Genomic DNA, 23,042 nt, shown 5'->3' on the forward strand with positions numbered 1-23,042 from the left:
ATTTTAAAAATTAGATAGAAGATATAATGAATAAAAAAAACTATTTAAATTCAAAGCATGTTATTATTTAAGCAAATGACAACGCCACCTAATAAAACAATAAGTATATGTTAAATAATACACAAGCAGAAGCTTAAACTAAGTATCGATACCACAGTTCAATAGGGGAACAACTCAAAATTTAAAGGTTTTGAGTTAAGAATGCCATTCGATGTAGAAAAGTCTTCTCTTTATAATTCAGCAATATAGACAAAAATGTCTTCAATGTGACATAAAATCGAATAATCCTTTCAGAGATTAATTATTAATTCCGTTATATAATCAAATTTATTGGTTAATTCCTTATTAAAATGTACAATTTCATTGTGTATTGATAAATTCCACTAAATTAAATATAAAAAAACATACACTTTTAACGAAATCAAGGCTTTAAAATTAAAATGAGAATTACTGCAAAAAATTCAAACGCCATTATCTTGGAACAAGGTTTTATGAGTTGTTCCCCTATTGATGGGGTATCGGTATGTACATAAAATACAAGCGAATTGAGAAGTTCGTATCGATTTGTATTTCTTGTCCGTTTGAGATTTCTAGCGAATCTTTTAGGTAGCGCCAACTGTGTAGTATAGTTACTTATTATAACATTGAGTATAATAAATTAGAACAATGTATTATTAATTGATGTTGAATTGAAAACTATATTGAACTACAATAATAAAATCATTATTGCGGTGCATGTAACCTGCATGCAACTAGTGCGTAAAGCTCGTGTGCTCTGTTAAGCCAATTAATGGCTACAAAATCGTTACGGGCACGATACAAATTGAGACATCATGTTCAAAACAAATACTAAAACAAAAATATCTACCGACAAAAAGAAAATATCAAAATGGAGCGCACAAAAAAGATCCAAACCGAAATCAGTTACACTCCAAATAAAATTGAAAAGATTTTGTAGAATACCATTATTATTGCGGCCATGACATTATTTTATTTGATTTTTTATCAATTTAGCGGCACATGTAACAAATATGAAAGAGGAAATGGAATAAATAATAATAATCGAAAAACCTTTCACTGACAATGACAATTTTATTCCGAATGCTGGTGATATAAAGAGACGCGGGGACCCGAAATGAAAATGAAGACAAGAAACGTCTCTATGTCCTCCGGGGGGGCCTGGTGGCCTGGTGCATACCCTCAGGCCTCGCTGTTGATAGAATATAACACGTTTAATTGTTGTGTCGAATTTCTATTCGATGTTTTGTGTAGAAAAAAATATATCAAAAGATGTGCAAGATTTTAAATGAAAAGCATGAAATGAAAGTATAGTAAACTTCCGGGCCCGGTCGAAAACCCGTAAGAAAAATATTATGAAAAAATTTGTTTATTTTACCAATAGCAATAATGATTACCTACATTCTTCAATATCAAAATATCTATATCTAGGCATAAAACATGTTAAAATGAGAATAATTCTGACAGTTAAATCAAATAAAAGAACATCAAATTAAAATGGAATCCAAAATATGCAAACTTTATCATGATCTTTAGTGAAAATTTCAATTTGTAATTGGCAAGAAAGGTAATTTGAACAAATAAACTTTGTATTTTACAACGTTTTTCTTAGGTCGTATTCTTATTTGTCCGGTACAAATATTGCAATCGATTTTTAACTAACTTCCCGACTAGCTAGACATTTGAAACTTTTAGAATGTATCAGAACACGATGCCAATGCATTTTTTAATACTTTTAGCCATCTTTAAGTAAAATTGAATTAATTTTTAGTTAATTCTGTTTTGTATGAAAAGTTATTTCGGAAGAAATCCATAATCCAATCCACTATTATTGGTTGCTAAGGAGGTGGTCCTAGCAACTAAATTATTAACATATACGTGCGCTACTATGGAAATCAATATAAAATGACATTTCATTATTCAGTATTTCTATCAAGTACAATTTTTTTTGATCGTCTAAGCTAGTCAAGTAAGTTTATATGATTCAACAGAAAATTTAAAAACGTTATATATAAAAAGTTCTTCTTATCTTGTAATTATTTATATTATACTTACAGATGTCAGTTGGGGCCAAGTAGGAAAATGGAATCAAATTAACAAAATATTTTGATTAAATGTTTTTTCATTCTACGAATAATTCACAAGATTTAAGAATGTAACATTCTTTTTATTGAACATACATAATTTTGAAAACACTACACCCAGCAGGAATCGATCCTGCATCTCTCGGGGTTCGCGCCCACGCACATTGACCACAATGCTCTGTTAATAATAATTATTATGACATATTTTTGAAATGCTATTATCTAGTCACTTTTTTAATTTTAAGAAAATCTAGCATTTTTCTATTATCTAGTTTATTTTCGTACTTTATCTGGCATATTTTTGTGAACGACAGTTAACAACACTACATAACAGTAAAATAAAAAACTCAAACGATCAATAAATATCCATATCGATATGGATAAAAACCAGAGCGTTGGAGCGGAGCTCGGAGCACCGAAAATTTGTAGTGCTCCACTGCTCCGGATGTTTTTTTAATATTAAATTTTCGTCCTAAAATCCAATGAAAATAGTATATTTTGACACTTTGCAACACGGGAATTATTTGAAATATGGCAGCACTGCGAGTGATAAATAACCTCAATTTTTTGACAGAAGAGGCAATGGGAGACGATTTGCTGTCGGTTTTTATTTAATAGAATTAATAATGAAAATGACGATTATTTTTAACTACTTTTTTTTTAAAACATTTGTATACATATAGTACTTATTAAAACTTTTTACCCGGAGCGGAGCAGACCCTGGAGCGGAGCCGGAGCAATTATTAGGTCCCGAGCGGAGCAACCCAAAAAAAGGGGCTGCTCTAACGCTCTGATAAAAACTATAAAAAAAATCTGTATTCGCTTCGAAAGTTAAAATTTTTAATTAACCCGCTAGTCTTCCTATTTGAATATCGAATTATTGAATTTATAAATTCATATTTTTATCTCTGAACTTAGCACACAGATGGCAGTAAGGCAAGTGCGTTTTTGTTAGTCACAATATGCATCTTTCGAAATGCATGAGTATTAATGAATTGACATATAGGTACATATGATAAATCGAAGACAGTCGATCGGTCCGCGCTTTTCGGTCCCCTGCCAGCCAACTCTTCACTTTTGGTTTCCACGCTCGAACGGTACGGGCTGCATTTTTTTTCCCTCCCAATTATTTCAACTATTTGTCTTCGTTGCCTACGAGTAAAGTCAATACCAATCGGGCTCGTCTTATTGTTCATTTCACGTTCTATTTCTCCCGATACCACTAATTTACTTTCGCGTCGTCCGATCACTTTTCAAAGCGCTGGCCTACAAACGGCGATCGATTCGGTCAACTGGCGATCGGAATCATCACAACATTTTTGTGATCTGTCCACCAATTATGTCTCACGGAATCGCAACATCCATTACGAATGCAATCTATTCCGCTACACACGCTGAGAACGAGAGACATCATCTTTTCACGACCATGCCTAACCACTTAACCGTAGACAATCTGAATTGTGCTAGTATTTAAAACTTATTTAAAATAAACAAGATTTTAATGAAAACATATTGTGTTTCTTGTTTAAAATTTCGCGCACTCGCAAGCTTGTTCGCAGTCTGCAGAGACAGTGGCAATTTTCTTTGGCGCAACTGACGCAATTAATTGGTCATAAGAGTTAAAAGGGGACTTCAAAACAATGTAACAAATTCTTTAAAATATATATACGCATTTCCCACATATTAGCCGAATATACTTGCAACTAAAATTAAGAGGACAAAGAAATACGTACTTGTACACACACAATTAGGGACGTCAAATAAGTAATGATACTTCGATACCGATACATATATCAATACGTTCTTTCGATAGTAATAGCGCCTGTACAGTCCTACAAACTTATCTAAAGAACGGTCAAAAATAGAACTACGAACTACCATGTGGACGCCATTTTGAAAATGTTATTCGAATGTCAGATTCTGTCCAGTTGCGAGTTTTGATTGGGTAGTTTTCGACAGTGGCTCCCCCATCCATTCTTTAGATAAGTTTGTAGGTCTGTACACTTGTGTAGATTTACTAGTACCAATAGTGTGTACTTTAAACTATCGCGATAAGAACTGTTTACACGTAAAAGTGTTGACTGTCTCGCCAATTTCATTCTTTAAGAGTAAGCGAGACGCAATGTTAACATTATTTGGTAAATACTATTTGACATGTCGTGAAAATCGGTTATCCTCAAAATGAGTCTCTGCGCGGTGTAGTTATTTTTTTACCGGCAGGTTCGCTACTGTCGTTCCACAGTGCAATTATTATCACGTGAAAATTCAGGAGCTTCTGAACATTTTTGATTCATGTATGTAATCTTGCAATTTGTACGATAATACGTGTTTACACGTGCATTTTTTTTTATCATGACCGTGATCAAATTTTCAAATCAAATTTATTTATTTTACATATAATGAACATAACAAATTATAAATTCAAAGCGTTCACGACATGACATAAAATAAGTGTTAATAATTTTTTAAAATAAAAATACAGAGAAGTGTAAGTCAATAATACAATAAGTAATAGAGTAAGATATAAAATAAGAAAAGAAATTAAATAAAATAACAAAACAAAAGTAGATGGAAGGACACAGAGTGAACTTTGATAGACCCTATCTTAAAAACTTATAAAACAACCGTCCACCTAAATTCTCCCTCTCGTAATTGGAATATATCAATATCCGAAGCGATTTCATTAAACATGGTTAATTAACATAATACGTACTGTCAGCAGTAAATCCAGGCACGTGTTATCGTTGATCGTAGTGTGCACGTGTCCGCATATGACTTCGCAAACTTTTGAATCATTTATCACAGTTCAACAGCCCAGTATTTGCAACTGATAAATACTTATTTGTAAGAATACTATCAAATGTGTACTGGAATCGAAACCATATCCAATACCTGAGAGTGTGTAATACTTTCCTCATTGTCAATTTCACGTCAGACAAAAGCGAAAATGTTGTTCGGCCAGCAACACGGCGAAATAGCAAAAGCGATTCGCCGGTTCGACAAGTATGTCGAATTTAAGAGGCGAATACATCGCCGTGTAATTGTCTATCAGAAGGTCGAAAAGTCAATTATTTGTGGCCAGACGATTTCTTCTTATTTGCCAATCACGTATCTCTTAAACTTTAACGTAAAGCATTCCTCTTGCTATAATTGAACATTGTTACGAACATTCGAAGACGTAATAAGATTTTCAACAGATGGATACGTGCAATGCGTATATATTATTATAGATATGTGTCGTTTAAAAATAACCTACCTTTGTTCTGTTGAGCGGATTCGAAAAATCCCATCCTGGAGCTACAAATAAGTAACCACACTTTGACACTTTTCTGCTTGCCTGAAATTAAAAAAAAACAACTATTAATTTAAAACACACTAAGTAACTATAACTTTTGAAGTCTTTAAATGACTACCCCTACATACATTTAAGAATTGTTTCATCTTTCTACAGAAGTAAGAGAACACATCATTACATAGACATCTCAATATTGGAGACATGAACGAAAATTTGCAATATAAAGTGCTACATTTTACCAATAATTATTTTTGTCATTAAAGCGGGCATGTGTGACCGTGTACAGCAGTGGTTTCCAAACTTACTACGCCTCCCTTTTGAAAAAAAAATCACATTTTTAAATAGTCAATTAGCATAATAAATTTTGATAGTAGTCAATCCTTTCCTGTTTCCTAAATTACACGGCAGTTATCATTTAAGTCCATATATCAATCATCATATAGGTATCACATCAAATCGCAACGCATAACCACATATTTAAAATATTTAATAGCCCTGAAACGCAGCACCGCAGGCGACTTTTTCAGTATTACTAAAATAGTGTGAAAAGTGCATTAGCAAACTAACCAAGAACTCAGTAAATAGATTTTTGTTTGCTTCAATATTATCTGGCGCAGAAATCATTTAAAAGTGGAAAAATGGCGAACTTATTTTTTTGTAATTTTGATTTCCAAAGCCCCAATTTTTTATGAATGCATTAGTGGTCCTTTCATTGATTTATTCACTTTTTTTTTTTAAATTTCAACCAAATAGACAAATTTAACAACAAAATTATCGTTCCTAAACAATTTTCTACAAATTTCAACATTACGATTTGACCCTTTTATTTAATTTGTTCACGAGATAGCCAGCGCGCTTCACAATAGTAGGTATAGATGTGAGGTATTATAAAATTAGTCTCCATATTTTCAGAGAGGTTTGTAAACAACCTTTTATATGACTGTTTTTATGTAGTTTATAACTAGCGACCGTTTTATAAACTATGCATTTGCAAACTGCAAACCTGTGGCTACATTAATTGTGTTAAACTTTTTGCGCCTCCCTTTGCAACACTCCGCGCCTCCCAGTTTGGAAATCGCTGGTGTACAGCATGTACAATTTGCAATGTAGGTAAAGTTAATTTTCAACCATTAATCTGTATTCATTTTATCACAAAAGATTAATATTTATATGAATAAATCTAAGTGTATATCAGCAAACTCGTTTAAGATAGGTATTCTTAACATGCTGTGTTCATTGGTGTGTAAGTCAATGGCTTCCTTTATTTAAAATATTAAGAAACCTTTCCATGGTTAGCCAAATTACTAGTAAGAATTATTTTAATTGTTGTGAAACTATTTATTCATTCATACGTAGGGCGACAGACGGTATGAGATAAACACGCTTGTCGAAAAAGAGCTAGGCTAGGTACCTACAGTAGTTTAAATCTTTAAATCATCCCACACCACACGCATATCAGCAAGGTCGGTTTAATTGTCACGTAAATAAATACAACTATTTTTATGAAGTAATTAATACAATGAATCGAGGCTTTCAAAAGCAACACAGTGTTGTATAAATTTTGGGGAACAAATATACTTATTATAGTTATTATAAAACACGTTTTTCAATAAAATGGTTAGGGTACAATAATTATACATACTAATTAGATATAACAAAGTTTTAGCTAATACAGGTACGTAAATAGACTTAATAATAGGGGTACTCAGTTTGTGGATAATCAAACAATAAGTATACAGAGCAGCGTCAATTGCAGCATTATCTTGTCAGATCTAGCAAAATACGCATTTGGTGTATGGCGTGATATCTAGCGTTTTTAAATTTCGCAAATAACCTAAAATTTGCCATAAATAAGCTAAATTAATACTCCAATTTTCTCAAAAAACTTACACATAACATAGTAAATAGTAAGGTATTTATTAAGTGACGATCAAATTTCGTTCATAAATAATTTGTTTTTGATTATATGACTTATGTATTACTTGCAAAATAATTAATTCGTCTTCAATCATTATCATGTAACAATGTTTAAAATTGTGACTTATTTTTTTTGGAATACTTACTAGTTTCTAGATTGTTATTTTTTTTTTTTGAGAAAAACTAAGGCTTATTTTTTTATCCCATCTGGCATATTTTTGTCAATTACAGTTAGCAACACTGAATTTCAGATGTGTTAGCCGGCTCTCACATCAAAACTCGTCCGCCTGCAACATGTCAAATACGTCGATTGTGACGTCATCGTTATTCACAAAACACACATTGCCAAATGGAGCTCTACATATTGGTCGAATGCGACTTTTTAGTTTGAAAAAAAAATCTACTGCTGCAATCGACAAGTTGCACGCTTCACTGGCTGCGCCAGGACGCATACAGGCACCCACAAATTGGTCATACCGATAGCGACCCGCCGATCGCCACATCAAAATATCTATACGTTTCGAAGGTTATGTGCGATTTAGGTAGATGTACGCGGTCTTCATATGCAACACCGGATCGACGTTATTGTGGTTTGATTTATGGCTGTGCGGCAGACAATGCGAGTTTAGATGTGAAAGTCGGCTTAAAATTATCTCTTACACTCTCTTTCGCGTTCGGTAATCCTCGACTTTGATAAGTAAGCAGAGTATTAAAAATTGACATAATCTTTGGTTTACCACTGAAGTAATCGCTAAACGCTCTCGTTTTTTTCCGAAAACACACTAAGAGGCCATCCATGGACTGAAACCGTATGCGGTTTAGATCCGTGTGCCATACTAAGCTTATGATTTTTGTACATGAAAATATATTTTCACTAAATTTTTAAGTGTAAGTGTATGGTATACACGGATACGATCAGATGCTTATAATATACTTTGTGGAAATATATTTCCGTGACCAGAAAAGATAAGCTTAGTATATATTGCACACGGTTCGAAACCGCATACGGTTTCAGTCCATGAATGGCCTATTAATATACCTCCTGTTCGTAATTAAATGCCTAACAGTAAGTAAGTAGGTATAAACTATAATGAAAGTGGTTACTACAATTGCAGTGTATATACTATTGTGTTACAAATAAACTGTTTTTGTTTTCCAAAAAATCCACACGCTAAATTAACTGAATATTGTTATGTAAAAGAGGCGTAGTTTTAAACTATGCATCGGAATTCCGCTGACCTATATATTTCAATTCTTTGTATAACGGCTTTACAAAACAAATTTTACAGCTAATCATATATATCTGATTTAACAATACACATTATATTATTGGACACTTTTTGGCGCACATTCTCGTCAACAATTGAAATGTTAAACTTAATTATTGTGTCCGGAATACAAATGAATCCGTCCCACTGAGAGATTCCAATTGCGCTTGCGATTCGGAATACTTATTGGTTAATTTTCGAATATGACGCCGCACAGCGCTTGTCTTGGCGACAAAACTTGTCATCCATCATTACCCATCGGCCAACTAAAATACTACTGACGTATGCACATACCAAAGTATATTATTATCTCTGCATACAGAGTGCAGTATAGCAGTGTTGTAAAAATACATAATTTTTAGTAGAAAAGAATAATAATAAATAAATTATAGCTGGGAACAAATTGATATCTAGATTCATGAATATGTGTGATTTTTTTTTTCTCAGACACCTCCATTTAAAAACTAATCTTTAAAAATAAAAACAATATGCCACATCCATGATACAAATGTATAGGTATACAAGTATAATTATATCAAAGGCGTTCGGTATCTTTTGAAATCGGCCATGTTCTTCTAAAAAAGCATATTCTTATAAAGAAGTTTTTTTCCGATACATATGATACATACATCATAATATTTAATCAGCCGAATTTTCCTATTTTGAAATACATTACATATACTGAATTAATACTCTATGACAGATTTCCAAAACAACGGAATGTAGTATTTTTTTTATCATTAAACATACATAATTTTGAAAACACTGCATCTCTTGAGTATCGCGCCCACGCACATAGACCACTATGCTAAAGGAGTCATACTTAATTGCGATAAATTTTAAATAATGGCCAATAGTAGCTCAATTTGGAAAGAGCTTCAGTGAATATTAAAAGTCATTAGTTAAAATTTGTCGCAATTAAGAATGACTCCTTTAGCATAGTGGTCTATGTGCGTGGGCGCGATACCCGAGAGATGCAGGTTCGGTGCCTGCGGGATGTCTTACTTTTGCTTATAATACATTTTCAAGTGTTTTTAAAATAATGTATGTTCAATAATTAGGATGTTACATTCTTAAATCTTGTGAATTATTCGTTGAATAACAAAATCTTAATTTTTATTATTAGTATGTAATTGCATTATACGTTCACTACGGACTTAAAAAAATGGGGAACAATGGACATTGAGTCCCAGACCACACCACATTTTCTCCCATAAGGAGCAGTACGGGGTAACTAGTATGTCATTAAATATATTTATTGGTTTTATGGATACTTATACTATCATATTATGAATATCTTAATATACATAAGGCATGCGCCGCATCCACAGTATCTATGAAATGCAAGTCACTGACTTGATATTATATAAATTATATAATATATTATGTGTCTTTTGATAATGGTTAGAGTAGATAGTTCGTATAGATAGGAGTTGTATTAGGTTTCGTGCGGCCATGAGGCAAATAAGAAATATCTGTACATATTTACCACTGAGCTTAGAACAAAATTCAAAGTAATTATGTATTTCATGTGCTAATAATATATGTAATGAAATACAATTGTATTTCTCAAAAAAACAAACATGCCTAGTTAATAGATATAAATATTAGAAACCTCCATACCCGATGCATCACATGCATACAAAATTGGTTACATTAATCAAATAAGTATAAAATGCGGTCATAATTTACCATACCTAATTTCCATCTAAGCGTAAGGCATATTGGTATGTTTTAATATAGAGTGGTTTCTCCAAGGTGAAGCATTTGATTAGCGATTTCGAATTCGGCACTGGTTCTTTCTGGCAAATTAAGGAGCGAAGAGCACAGGTCCGGTTGCGAACGCGGCTCGCGAATTGAAAGGAATTCCTGTGCGGCTCTGTAGCGGAATGCCTGGCGGAAGTAAAAACGAAACGGTAGACTGGCGCGTGACGGCTGGACCGCCGAGCTGCGCCACTTCCGGAAACGCGGCGCAGCGGCGGTAGTATGGAAAAGGGTTTTTGTTATATTCATACAATGCAGGGGGGGGGGGCAAACTGTGGCCCGCCGGGTATTTTTTGTGGCCCGCCATCATTATACTTCTGATTACGAATAACTTTTTTATATTTTTTTAAAAAATATTGACAATAGATTAAAATTTGAAGAATTTGTTGTTTCGTAAATGTATTATCTCAGTACGTCTTCCTTGCGCCTCTTCTCACTATGTTACAACTATTTTCTGCGTTGAAGATCGTGACATATTTAAATACTTTTAACTCCGCGTTTTAAGGAGAAAAAAAATATGCCCATGATATGGTAAAAAGTTTGAATGGATTTCAATTAAAACTCAAGTTATTCCTTCGACAAATATCGAATAACGACGTGGACCACTTTCCATCTTTGAAGTTGCTGAATATATCAGAATATAGATTTGAAGAATATGGTAAAATTATTAAAGCTCTGAATGACTTCCGAAAAATTGAGACAAGTTCAGCAATAGTACGCGATCCATTTTCAATATATATTGATAGTGTACCGACAGAGCTACAACTTGAGATTTTTGATCTGCAGTGTGACACTGATTTAAGAAAATTGCATCGTCGTGAAGAAATCTCCAAACTTTACAATGCCCTTAATTCAGACAAATTCGACCAACTTAAAGATTATGCAAGAAAAATGTTCGTTATTTTTGGATCAACCTACATTTTTGATCGTGAACCTCGATAAAAATTATTTACGATCAAATATCTCCGATACCCATTTATACAAGCAGTTTTGAGAATATCAACCACAAAATTAACACCTGAATTTAAAAAAAATGTTTATTTTTCGTGATAATAAATAGTGTAGGTATATCTAAAAATGGTATTTTACTTGCGGCCCGCCGCTCATTTTGAATTCTTGAATTTGGCCCTCCATCCAAAAAGTTTGCCCCCCCCTGATACAATGCATCACTGCATCAGTATTACAAGGCCGTATGTAACATGCGTATAAAAATTATTCAGAAATGTACTGCCAGTGTATTATATTGTATACGAAAATACAACGCTCTCAAAAATATAAGATATGATGTCGATGCACAGAACAGATTAATAAAAATAATTCATATAGGTCATAGGATATACCACCAATACAATATATTTTGATGCAGGGTTTTGAATGTATGAGTGTCCTACGAAAATGAAACACACATTATAGACATTCAAGCGTGTGTTGAGGTTGAGACCGAGAGCAATCGTCAGAACAAAGGTCAAGCTGAATAATTACGTATTCTTGACACGTGTTTACGTTTATCCCATATTCTTCTACACTCGACATCGGATGCCTGTTACTCCACACCCGTTAGGTATTTCAGTTCCCATTAATTCTGTGTTACCTGTGGCGATGTGATTATTTTTTAAACGCTTTAAAGTTATAATTAACTATTTTTTTATTCAACGAATAATTCACAAAATACAAGAATGTAACATTCTAATTATTGAGCATACATAATTTTGATTACACTTCTGAGAAAATATATTATAACCAATGGTTGGAAAGCGCTTCAGAGGAGCCATTAGTTAAAATTTGTCGCAATTAAGTATGGCACCTATAGCATAGTGGTATATGTGCATGGGCGCGAAACCCGAGATATGCAGGTAGTTGCGAATTTTAATACGGAAAACAATTAATCTAATTCCTGCTGCCATGAAATAACTGTTATTTTATGTAAGTTCATAATATGACAATACACAAGAAATGTATGGGCAAACATTGTCAAAATCATTTATTTATAAATATTATGAATAAATAACCCAGCCAGTGGTGAGCTGCAGGCTGCATAAGCTGATTGTTGTATCAAAAAACGTTACATAAAACACCAAACGCCAGATGCGTATTTTGCAAGATAAAAAATCGCAATAATAATTACTCTGGCAAGTTTAAATGTGCACACCATTATAATAAACAACAACAAGATAATAGCAAATATTCCTTATGTGCGTGTTATGTTAATGGCCGGACGAAAAGGCTTTGTGCATTATCCCGTATCCTTCAATGATAATATTAATTCGTCTCGGAACAAGATAATGTCTGCGGCCTGCGCGAAATGAGTTTATGATGATGATTGATGCTACGCCGATGGCCTAGAAACATAATTAAAAATTCAATATGCTTTGGGAGACTTGTGCGTAATATAGTTTTCCGGATTGTTTTTCAATAATACATAATAATTCAATCGCTTATTCTATTATCCATTATCTCTCCTGTTATAGTAATTAATCTTAATATCCTAAAGACAAAATATGTCACTTAAATTGAATTTTATAATTACAAACTATAGTTATTATTTTATTGACTACCAAATAATTGTATTAAAGTCATAACTACCTACTGAAGTACATATAAAATAATTACAAGATAAAAAGAACTTTTTATATACAACGTTTTTAAATTTTCTGTTGAATCATATTATAAACTTGACTAGAGCTTAAACGATCAAAAAAAAATTGTACTTGATAGAAATAATACTGGAATGTTATTTTGACATGTCATATTGATCTCCATAGTAACGCACATATATATTAATAATTTAGTTGCTAGGACCCCAGACCCCTAGCAACCAATAATGGTGTCGAAATAACTTTTCATACAAAACAGAATTAACTGAAAATGAATTCAATTCTACTTAAAGATGGCTAAAAGTATTTAAAAAATGCATCGGTATCGTGTCCTGATAATATATTCTAAAAGTTTCAAATGTCTAGCTAGTCGGTAAGTTAGTTAAAAATCGATTGCAAGATTTGTACCGGACAAATAAGAATACGAGCTAAGAAAAACGTTGTAATAAAATATGGTAGTTTTATTATATTCTGGCTGTAATGCTTTACTTTACTGCGAATGTCAATTTCTATAGAAATAGATATAAACTTTGGGCAATGTTGAATACCTAATAATAATATCCACGCAAATATATTATGTTGAAATCAATAATGATATAAGTATGTGGGGATAACATAATCTAAATCGTGTATTTAGTATAAAAATAACAATTCTAGGAATAAACCAAAGAAATTTTAGAAACGAACACACCGTAGATTATAGATTGTTTAATAAAAAAATAATTTAAAATACGGACTAGAGATAGCTTTATCTGGAATCGTTTTGAGTGATCCTTCCATATTTAATTCGTTCAATACTGTTCACAGTTTTCCTCTGAGAATAATATAAACAATAATCGAAAACGTTGGAGAATTCATTGAATGACATGAATGAAAATGTATATTTATATTATAATCAATCAAATTAGATAGGTACTACAGTGAATTTTCGATGGGATACGTATGAAAATGTCCACAATGTATAGTGACGTAAAATACACAAATATTTTTTTCTTACGTAAATCTGTATTTTTTTGCAATATTAGAGCGTGATAGTTTACACAAGGCGTATGCAAGAGAATGTAATTGTGACAGGTAGATAAATTGCACTTTGGCATGATAAAGTCAAGAATTTTATCAGGTATTCCACGCTTAATTAAAAAAAAACTTATGTAATTAGCGTTGCTGTGGAAAACAAACAATTAATGAGTATTAAAAAAATATCTACTAATTATTGAACAGGCTATATGTACCTATATAGGGTAATATACCACACAATCACGGTTTACAGTGTAGCTATATATTGCCGAATCATATTTCAACGTAGGCAGTGGGCAAGAATCATGGAAGCTGTTAGACATCGTTAGATGATTTTTATTGTGCATTTAGGATGGGTAGAGATGAATTCCATCTTTCAGTAATTGAAGAGCAATCGGTAATGAATAATAAGATTTAAAAATAATAAAAAGTTGATGAAAACCCCAATATTTTAATAAAATATATGCAATCAACACAATAATTTATTTTATAAACGACCAACGCATTTATTCTATACACAAGATTGCTATCGACAGCTATCGAGGGTAGTTTTACATATGTTTCTATCGACGTATTATAATTGTTACAATAAGTCAGCCGTCTAAACGGTCAGAACTGTCTATCTCACTCTAAAATTTAGCACACCCATGAAAACATAGCACTTATTGTAGCAATTACAACTAACTTATTGTGATTGTTAGAATAAGTGCTAAAACAAAAGTATCCTCGATAGTTGCCGATAGCGGCCGATAGCAGTTTCTGTGTAGATTAGATGCGCAAGACCTATTAATTGCGTTTAAATGAATATTGTCAATTGTCATTCGATATCACAAACTAGATACCCATTGAAGGACGAAACGGGATTAGTATTAAGTTAACTTATACGAGTATATGATGTATTTTATTACTACGTTTTTCTTAGCTCGTATCTTGCAATCGATTTTTAACTAATTTCCCGACTAGCTAGACATTTGAAACTTTTAGAATATATCTGAACACGATGCCAATGCATTCTTTTAATACTTTTAGCCATCTTTAAGTAGAATTGAATTCATTTTCAGTTAATTCTGTTTTGTATGAAAAGTTATTTCGGAAGAAATCCGTAATCCAATCCACTATTACTGGTTGTTAAGGGGGTGGTCCTAGCAACTAAATTATTAATATATACGTGCATTACTATGGAAATCAAAATGACATTTCAGTATTCTATATTTTTTGTTTGTTGCAAAATAGCAAAAAAATGATTTGTTGACAATTAATTGCCTTATTTGTCCTAAATTATTAATACATAGAATTGTCAAGTTTATATTATGATTCAACAGAAAATTTAAAAACGTGGTAAGTATATAAAAAGTTCTTTTTATCTTGTAATTATTTCATATTTGTGTAGGTACTAGTAGGTATTTCAACAACAGTGGAATAGCATTTAAGTAGGTAATTAGATTGTATATTTTTTTATGCATGGTCCAAACGAATGAAAGTGGAAGCAAATTATTGGCATTGAATTACTATTTTATGGCATGAACACATTCGGATTGATTTGATAGTAATTTGATTGATCACCCAGGATAGATAATTTGACAGCGATAATCTGGGCCTACGCATACGTGGCGCCACCTCTCGATAAATCAATGCGACAATAATTATTTGTCTATGGCGTAGGATGTTTTTATATTTAATTTATTCGCTTCGTTATACAGATTGATTTTTATTAATTTAGAAAAAAAAACAGACACAATGCTTATCGATATGCAGCATCTCACAGACCAATAACAATATGAGCGACAAGATTAAAATAAGGATTGTAAGTAGGTACCTAATATAATAATATATTATGCTACGAGTATAATGGTCTCTATAAGCACCTAATTCTCCAGACAAACATGAAAGAGTGTGTCTATATCAAATATTGAGACTTGGGTTGTGATTCAGATTTCTCGAGAAATAATGAGAAAAATTTTATTCTCAAATCTCGAGAAAAAAATTAAAAATTTAGAGAATTCTCATTTCTCGAGAAATTATCAATGGGAATCTCGAAAATTTGAAAAATGTTACTAGTAAATAAAATAGCAAAGGATTTTGAAATGGGAAAAAAGTTGCCGACTAATCTGAAATGGAATTTCTTACATATTTGCCTGTGAAAAAAATGTTTTGCAAGAAATGTTAAAAAATGTCTCGACTTTGATATAGGTACAAGGGGTTCGGTGCTTAGGAAAATAGGACCAGATGAGTTAAAAAAAATAAAGATATTTCTTGAGAAATCTCGAGATCTCGAGAAATTATCAATGGGAATCTCGAAAATTTGAAAAATGTTACTAGTAAATAAAATAGCAAAGGATTTTGAAATGGGAAAAAAGTTGCCGACTAATCTGAAATGGAATTTCTTACATATTTGCCTGTGAAAAAAATGTTTTGCAAGAAATGTTAAAAAATGTCTCGACTTTGATATAGGTACAAGGGGTTCGGTGCTTAGGAAAATAGGACCGGATGAGTTAAAAAAAATAAAGATATTTCTTGAGAAATCTCGAGATCTCGAGAAATTAGTAAAGTAATCTCGAATTATGGATAAAAAATATTCTTCAATGAGTGACTTTAAGAAGTTACAAATATTTGAATATTATGCCGGGTCCACACTGGCAACATGTCACGTGACAGACTCGTTAAATTTTACGATAAGTATGATAATTTTTGTAAAATTTATTAAGCAATTATGATAATTATCGTAAAATTTAACGAGGTTGTCGCGCGACATGTTGCCAGTGTGGACCCGGCATTACACTTTGATGAGCCTGATATAGCGTCACATGTTTAATGTGCCAGTAGACCACGACATCGGTGGTTTGATGGCATACAGAAACACTTGCGGAGTAATGAAATGAACTAGGAGAATGGATGAAGGATGGTGGAAACAGAGAAGTCTGCTTGAGGCGGCCAATGTCCACCCTGGACAGTGGCGCCAGAAATGAAAAAGAATGCAGTATCGAACGATAAAATAACAGCAGCCCTATGTTCTAACTAGTGATATAAAGTCACCCGACATGACGTAATTGTGACGTCAGCCAATACACGCTCGAGGCAAGCCGCCCAACACACACTGCTCACCATATATATTATTACGCTGAAACACCTATTTGTGTATGGGGACAATGAATAACGCCAGCATTTGACTAGCGTTATTTTCTCGAATGCTATTATCACTCCGGTAGTACGTCACAATGATGTCATATGACGTCATGTCGACCGGGCGACTACAACTCGTAAGTTCTAACATAAGGCCCCAGGTAGATACAATATTTTTAGAAAAAATATGGTATCAAGTAAAAGAGAAAAAAACGTAAATATTACGTTAACTTCATAAACGAACATTCTTCGCATACTCACTTTTGAATATTAAATGTGTTAATTATTTTGACCTCAAACATAAAAATTCCTATACTACGGGAAAACGTGTGTAAACAATAAAAATGTCATGTTTTCTAGCCTCGTAGACAATTATTTGTATTATTTCACAAATATTTTCAAACATTTTAGTGTTTTCAATTATTGTCCAATAGAAAACATTTCGATGTCATCCCGTTGTTTAAATATTTTCCGATATTTTTATAGGTACTAGAGAACCTACATATTATTTTTAAACCACATTTCATTACGAAATAAAATTGTTAATTTTAACAGCTTTAGACACCGTGTTGAAAAAATTATATTTGATTAATTTTTTGACTACGAACTAACGCTCCCTTCAAATGTCATGAATATTGATTCTTCACGTAATACCCCGTTTACACGTGCATGGATTTACAATGTGAAAGAAAATGCAAGTGTAAACACGTATTATCATGCAAGTTGCAAGATGTGCATGCATGAATCAAAAAAGTTCAGAAGTTTCTGAATTTTCACGCGACTGTTGGGTTTGTTCGATATCTGCGCCTGTCTATCGAACCTGCCGGTAAAAAATCGAACTACACCGCGCAGACTCATTTTGAGTTGATTTCAGACCGATTTTCACGACCTGTCAAATAGTACCAAATAATGATAACATCGCGTCTCGATTACTCTTGAAAGAATGATATTGGCGAGACAATCAGCACTTTTACGTGTAAACAGTTATTATTGCGATAATTTAAAAAAAACTTACACACTATTGGTGCAAAACAATCCACGCACGTGCACAGGCACTATAAGTTTATATGGTGTGAAGATTTGTCATTTCGCAAGTCGTAGCCAAAGAGTTTGGTGTATGCGTTGTCATACACTGCTTGTGCTGAATATATCGAAATAAATAATCGTTTTTGGTAGATCATAGGTAGGTACGTGTTTATGACCGCAACTGTAAAAACGATCAAGAGAATACAAGAAGTACAAAAAACAGACATTTACATAAATCTAATTAAATAAAAGCGAATGCGTGTCGCAATTATCAGTTAATTAATACCTACGTTTATTCCTTAGAAAAATCTGATCATCAAAGAATAGTAATAACACGCGAGTATGCAAATTGAGTGTCGACGTAAGTGTGCAGACTCGCAATCTGCCTCCGTTTTCATTTACATTTTTATTCATTTTAATTAATTGCCAGTCGATTTGCGCGAGCTTCAGAAGATAGCAGGAGGTAGAAAAATCATGCCACGCGTGCTTTTCTAACGTCTCACCTAGTAGGCAATAAAATAACGTTCCATTCTGCTAACCCGATACATTAAACTTAGTACATTGTAATATTATTTATAATACTTCCAATTAACTATATCTTTTATTCAACGAATAATTCACAAGATTTAAGAATGTACCATTCTAATTATTGAACATACATAATTTTGAAAAACACAGAAAATATATTACAAACGATAGAAAAAAAAATTGAAAAAAGTAAGACACCACTCCTGGGTTTACGCCCCAAACCGCGCATTATCCACTATGCTACGAGGTGACATACTAGTGACGACAAACTTTAACTATTGACCTTACCTGCTCATGAGTATTCTTCCAAATCAAGCTTATATAGCACATTATTACATATATTACAAGCAAATATTAAAACGCTAATAGTTAAAGTTCGTCGTGATTAGTATGTCACCTTGTAGCATAGTGGATAATTCGCGGATTGGGGCGTAAACCCAGGAGATGCAGGTTCGATTCCTGCCGGGTGTCTTACTTGTTTCAAAAAGGTTTTTGCTATTGGTTATAATATATTTTCTCAGAAGTGTTTTTCAAAATTATGTATATTCTATAATACTTCCGTTGTTTTAGGTTAGGCTGAGGACCGGTTGCGTATTATACAGATCGGCATGATTGATCGACTCCACGATAAATTTAAATTACCAAAAACACATTATTTTCGATTTATTTATTTTCACTAAAATTTAAAAGATATTCGCTTTTGTATATTATGACGATGGATTTTTAAATAAATTCACTCGAATTATTCAGACATCGGCACTAATGCAATATTTAATAAATGGCCATTTTACAACGTTTTTATTATCTCGTATTCTTATTTGTCCGGTGGTTGTTTATCCAGTACAAATCTTGCAATCGATTTTAACTAACTTCCCGACTAACTAGACATTTGAAACTTTTAGAATATATCAGAACACGATGCCAATGCATTCTTTTAATTCTTTTAGTCATCTTTAAGTAGAATTGAATTCATTTTCAGTTAATTACGTTTTGTATGAAAAGTTATTTCGGAAGAAATCCGTAATCCAATCCACTATTATTGGTTGCTAAGTGGATGGTCCTGGCAACTAAATTATTAATATATACGTGCGTTACAGTGGAAATCAAAATGACATTTCAGTATACTATATTTGTTTGTTTGTTTGTTTTTTATTTACTCCATATCAAGTACAAGTTTGAGCATATTAAGCATAATAATTGAACAGAAAATTTAAAAGCGTTGTAAATAAAAAGTTCTTTTTATCTTGTAATTATTTATTCGTCAGCAAACACGTCATTAAAATAATTATAAAATTCTACATTTTGTGAATTATCAATTTATTATAATTATACCATCATACCTATCACGTCATATAGAAGATTTGCGGTAATATAGCCGATATTTATACATAACCTAATTGAAATTAATATGAGATTTGTAAACAAAACTGTCCTAAATAAAACTAACTCTTTTTTATTCGCAAGTTATTTAAAAAAATATTTTCAATAACGTTGGATGCATGACAGTTGCAATTTATACGCTAATTTGATGAGAAAATTTAATTAGTTAGTTAGTTAGCAAAATAAATAACTCAGACAACAGGTGTTCTGACGATACAAAAATATTCGAGAGCTTAAAATTCTAAATTTTTTCTTTGGAAAAGATATTTGAAAAAATACTAAGAATTTGATTTATTAGTTTTATGAATCACGTGAAGACATACCAAAGTTTTCAGTCACATTTCGGAATGTTAGTAAACAGAAAGCACATGGCACACATTTCGGCATATTAATATACCGGTTAGAATTCGATTCACTGAATAATTCTGATAATAATCTAAAAAGTTTATATATATTAGGACTTTTAATCAGTTTTTTATTCAATTAGATACAATATTATAATAATCCATTACGTGTTAAATTATTGGAGTAGTTTGACACAATTACAATTGATTAAAATGGGTCAAAGACGGTGGCGAATAAGTCACTGACCGGTGTCCATAAGTGAAAAAGTTTCCGTGTCTACTTGCCAGTGAAAGAAAATCGATGTGTCTAAATTTGCATTGAATGTTCCGGCGCACGTTGGTCTGAGGCATGCGGTATGCCGAACACGCAGTACAAAAATGTGAAACTTTGTATGAAAAATGGTCTTGAAATAAATAGTCCGGAGCGCGAAGGAATTTATGAAATCGCAATCTATGGAAAACGATTGAGTTAAATTATTATTCAGCATTAGTACTATTAATTCTGTTACCTATGTATTGTGTTTAACCTTCTTTAATTTAAATACATGTTCGTGATTACTAACTAATGCCTACGTAGTTTACACCTATTCATAAGCAAATTAACAATGTTAGGTATGTATCCATAACCAGGGGCGGCTCTACCTTAAGGGTTTATAGGGACCATCCCCACTTCGTTATCATGTCAAAAATACACGTCCGATATTTTGATCATTGTCATAATATAACTACTTAATTACATGATTAAAAGAACTATTTAATTTATTTTATCATACTAGGGAGCGAATCAAATGACCCCATGGTGAGTAAAAACGCTCGCTGTATGTCGTTGTTCAAAACTGATAATGGTAAGTCTGTAATAATTATTAGTTATTAATTAAGTTAATATTTTATAACACGCATTTTAGACGTGGTTAAGTAACGACTAAGATAATCATATTATTATAAGTAGCTTGGTGCATAATGTTCAATAATCATTATGAGAAAGTAGGTAGGTATGTTTATTTAAAAATTAATGGCTAAACCCCACCACCTAGAAAGTCGTCGAGCCGCCACTGTCAATAACTTCTCTATGACAATAAATGTATTTTGTTTAATTCATCGATACACTTAGTAACAATTATCTACTTATTGTCAAGGGCAATGACATTAATATGGACGAATCATCTGGAAAAGAAAATGACACCCACTTTATTGTCGGGTCTGCCGAGTGGCATAATCTGTTCTAACGCCATTACAATAAAGGTGATATTGCTATAAATTCCTGATGCTTTTTATTGGGTCTGCCGAATGGTTCGGTTCGAACGGGTTCGCTCCAATGAACATTGACATTAGAAACACTGCTCTAACGCCATTATAATAAAGGTCATATTGCTATAAATTCCCGATGCGTGATATCGCATAATGGAAATTGCGTGACGTCTACCTATACATTGCTAGCTACTGTATTGAGTGCGTCGTCCATTAATAATGTCATTGGTCAAGGGACACTCTGTCCCATTCATGTCCCGGACATTGCCGGAAAAACAATTTAGAAATCCGATAATTTTTATTTTTACATAATATTATATTTTAGATAAGTACACAAATTTAAAAAAAAAATACCTACGAATAAAGATATTTAAAAAAATAGTACATATTCCAGATATTCCATTAGGGAACTCAGGTTTAAGTAAGCTATACAGCTGCATCGGGTTAAACACGTATTATCGGCATTTTTTGTTGTTTTTAGTACTACGTATTAAAAGCTGATGGTTTTAAGTTATTACTCTACTAACAACTGCAACGGAATAAATCTCAAATTACACTGATTATCGTAAGTATGTAAATTTCTGTCGATACGCAATTATTCCAAAAACCAAAAAAGCACTCGTTTTATATATTTTTGTATTTTTTTCAGGCGGTTTTGTCTAGGCGGATTTGTCCGGGCGGTATTGATTGGCACTGGTACGGGCGGATTTGGTTTGGCGGCAATGTCCGGGTGGTTTTGTCGGGGTGCCATTGTCAAGAATATTCGATTAGTCTGATTTAGACTATTTCAATGTAGGTACCTATTTAATATTATACTATTGATCAACCCCAAATTATCCACCCTATCAAGCTGTGTAGCAGATAGCAGATAAACCCTTATAATAAAGCGATAACTAACTTTTTCATATTTATAACATTGTAAATGTTTCTAATACCATTCAACTTGCCCAAACTTAATTCAGCTTTACCATCAGTGTTGTTTCACTGCGGATCGAACTCTCCTGAGTTCTTTCCGTTTTATTAACAACCATGTAACTATACTTTGAGATTAAGTAACGAATAAACAACAGTGAAGATTACCACTTACAGTCTTGTTACCTACATACTCATTTCCTTCCGATAAGAAAGCTCACGGCGAAATGAAGACTAATGGTTGGAAGGAATAGTCGCTATAATATGCCAAGTGGAAGGTGGGAATTTTTACTTTACAGATTTTTTGTAAATCGATTAGCCGCGCTAAATTGAACTATTTGAAAGAATAGGAAAATTCTATCAACAATGTCCGTTTGTTTTTAGCGGCAATTTTTCCCGCTAATGGCCTCCCATAAACGAGATCACGACCTGTTCACGACTCAATTAAAGTAAATCGTAGCTGCGAAAAAACAGCAAAATCTCCGAAGACGAATCTTTGCAACATAATTATGTCATTTGCACGAGTG

The 23,042-nt window shown here is 32.7% G+C and overlaps 1 protein-coding gene across 4 annotated transcripts in view; it reads right to left on the bottom strand.

Moving 5' to 3' along the window:
• The window catches only part of osp (myosin phosphatase Rho interacting protein outspread), a 719,850-nt gene that overhangs the window by 526,100 nt on the left and 170,708 nt on the right, over positions 1-23,042 (bottom strand). For all 4 annotated transcript variants that reach the window (XM_085957975.1, XM_085957972.1, XM_085957973.1 and 1 more), the window contains exon 2: positions 5,359-5,439. In XM_085957975.1, coding sequence (XP_085814101.1) covers positions 5,359-5,439 — 81 coding nt within the window. The remainder of the gene's footprint in view (positions 1-5,358; positions 5,440-23,042) is intronic.

The sequence above is a fragment of the Rhyacophila brunnea genome, unplaced genomic scaffold (assembly GCF_057557595.1).
Source record: "Rhyacophila brunnea isolate RB1 unplaced genomic scaffold, BYU_Rbru_1.0 scaffold_7, whole genome shotgun sequence".
NCBI lineage: Eukaryota > Metazoa > Arthropoda > Insecta > Trichoptera > Rhyacophilidae > Rhyacophila > Rhyacophila brunnea.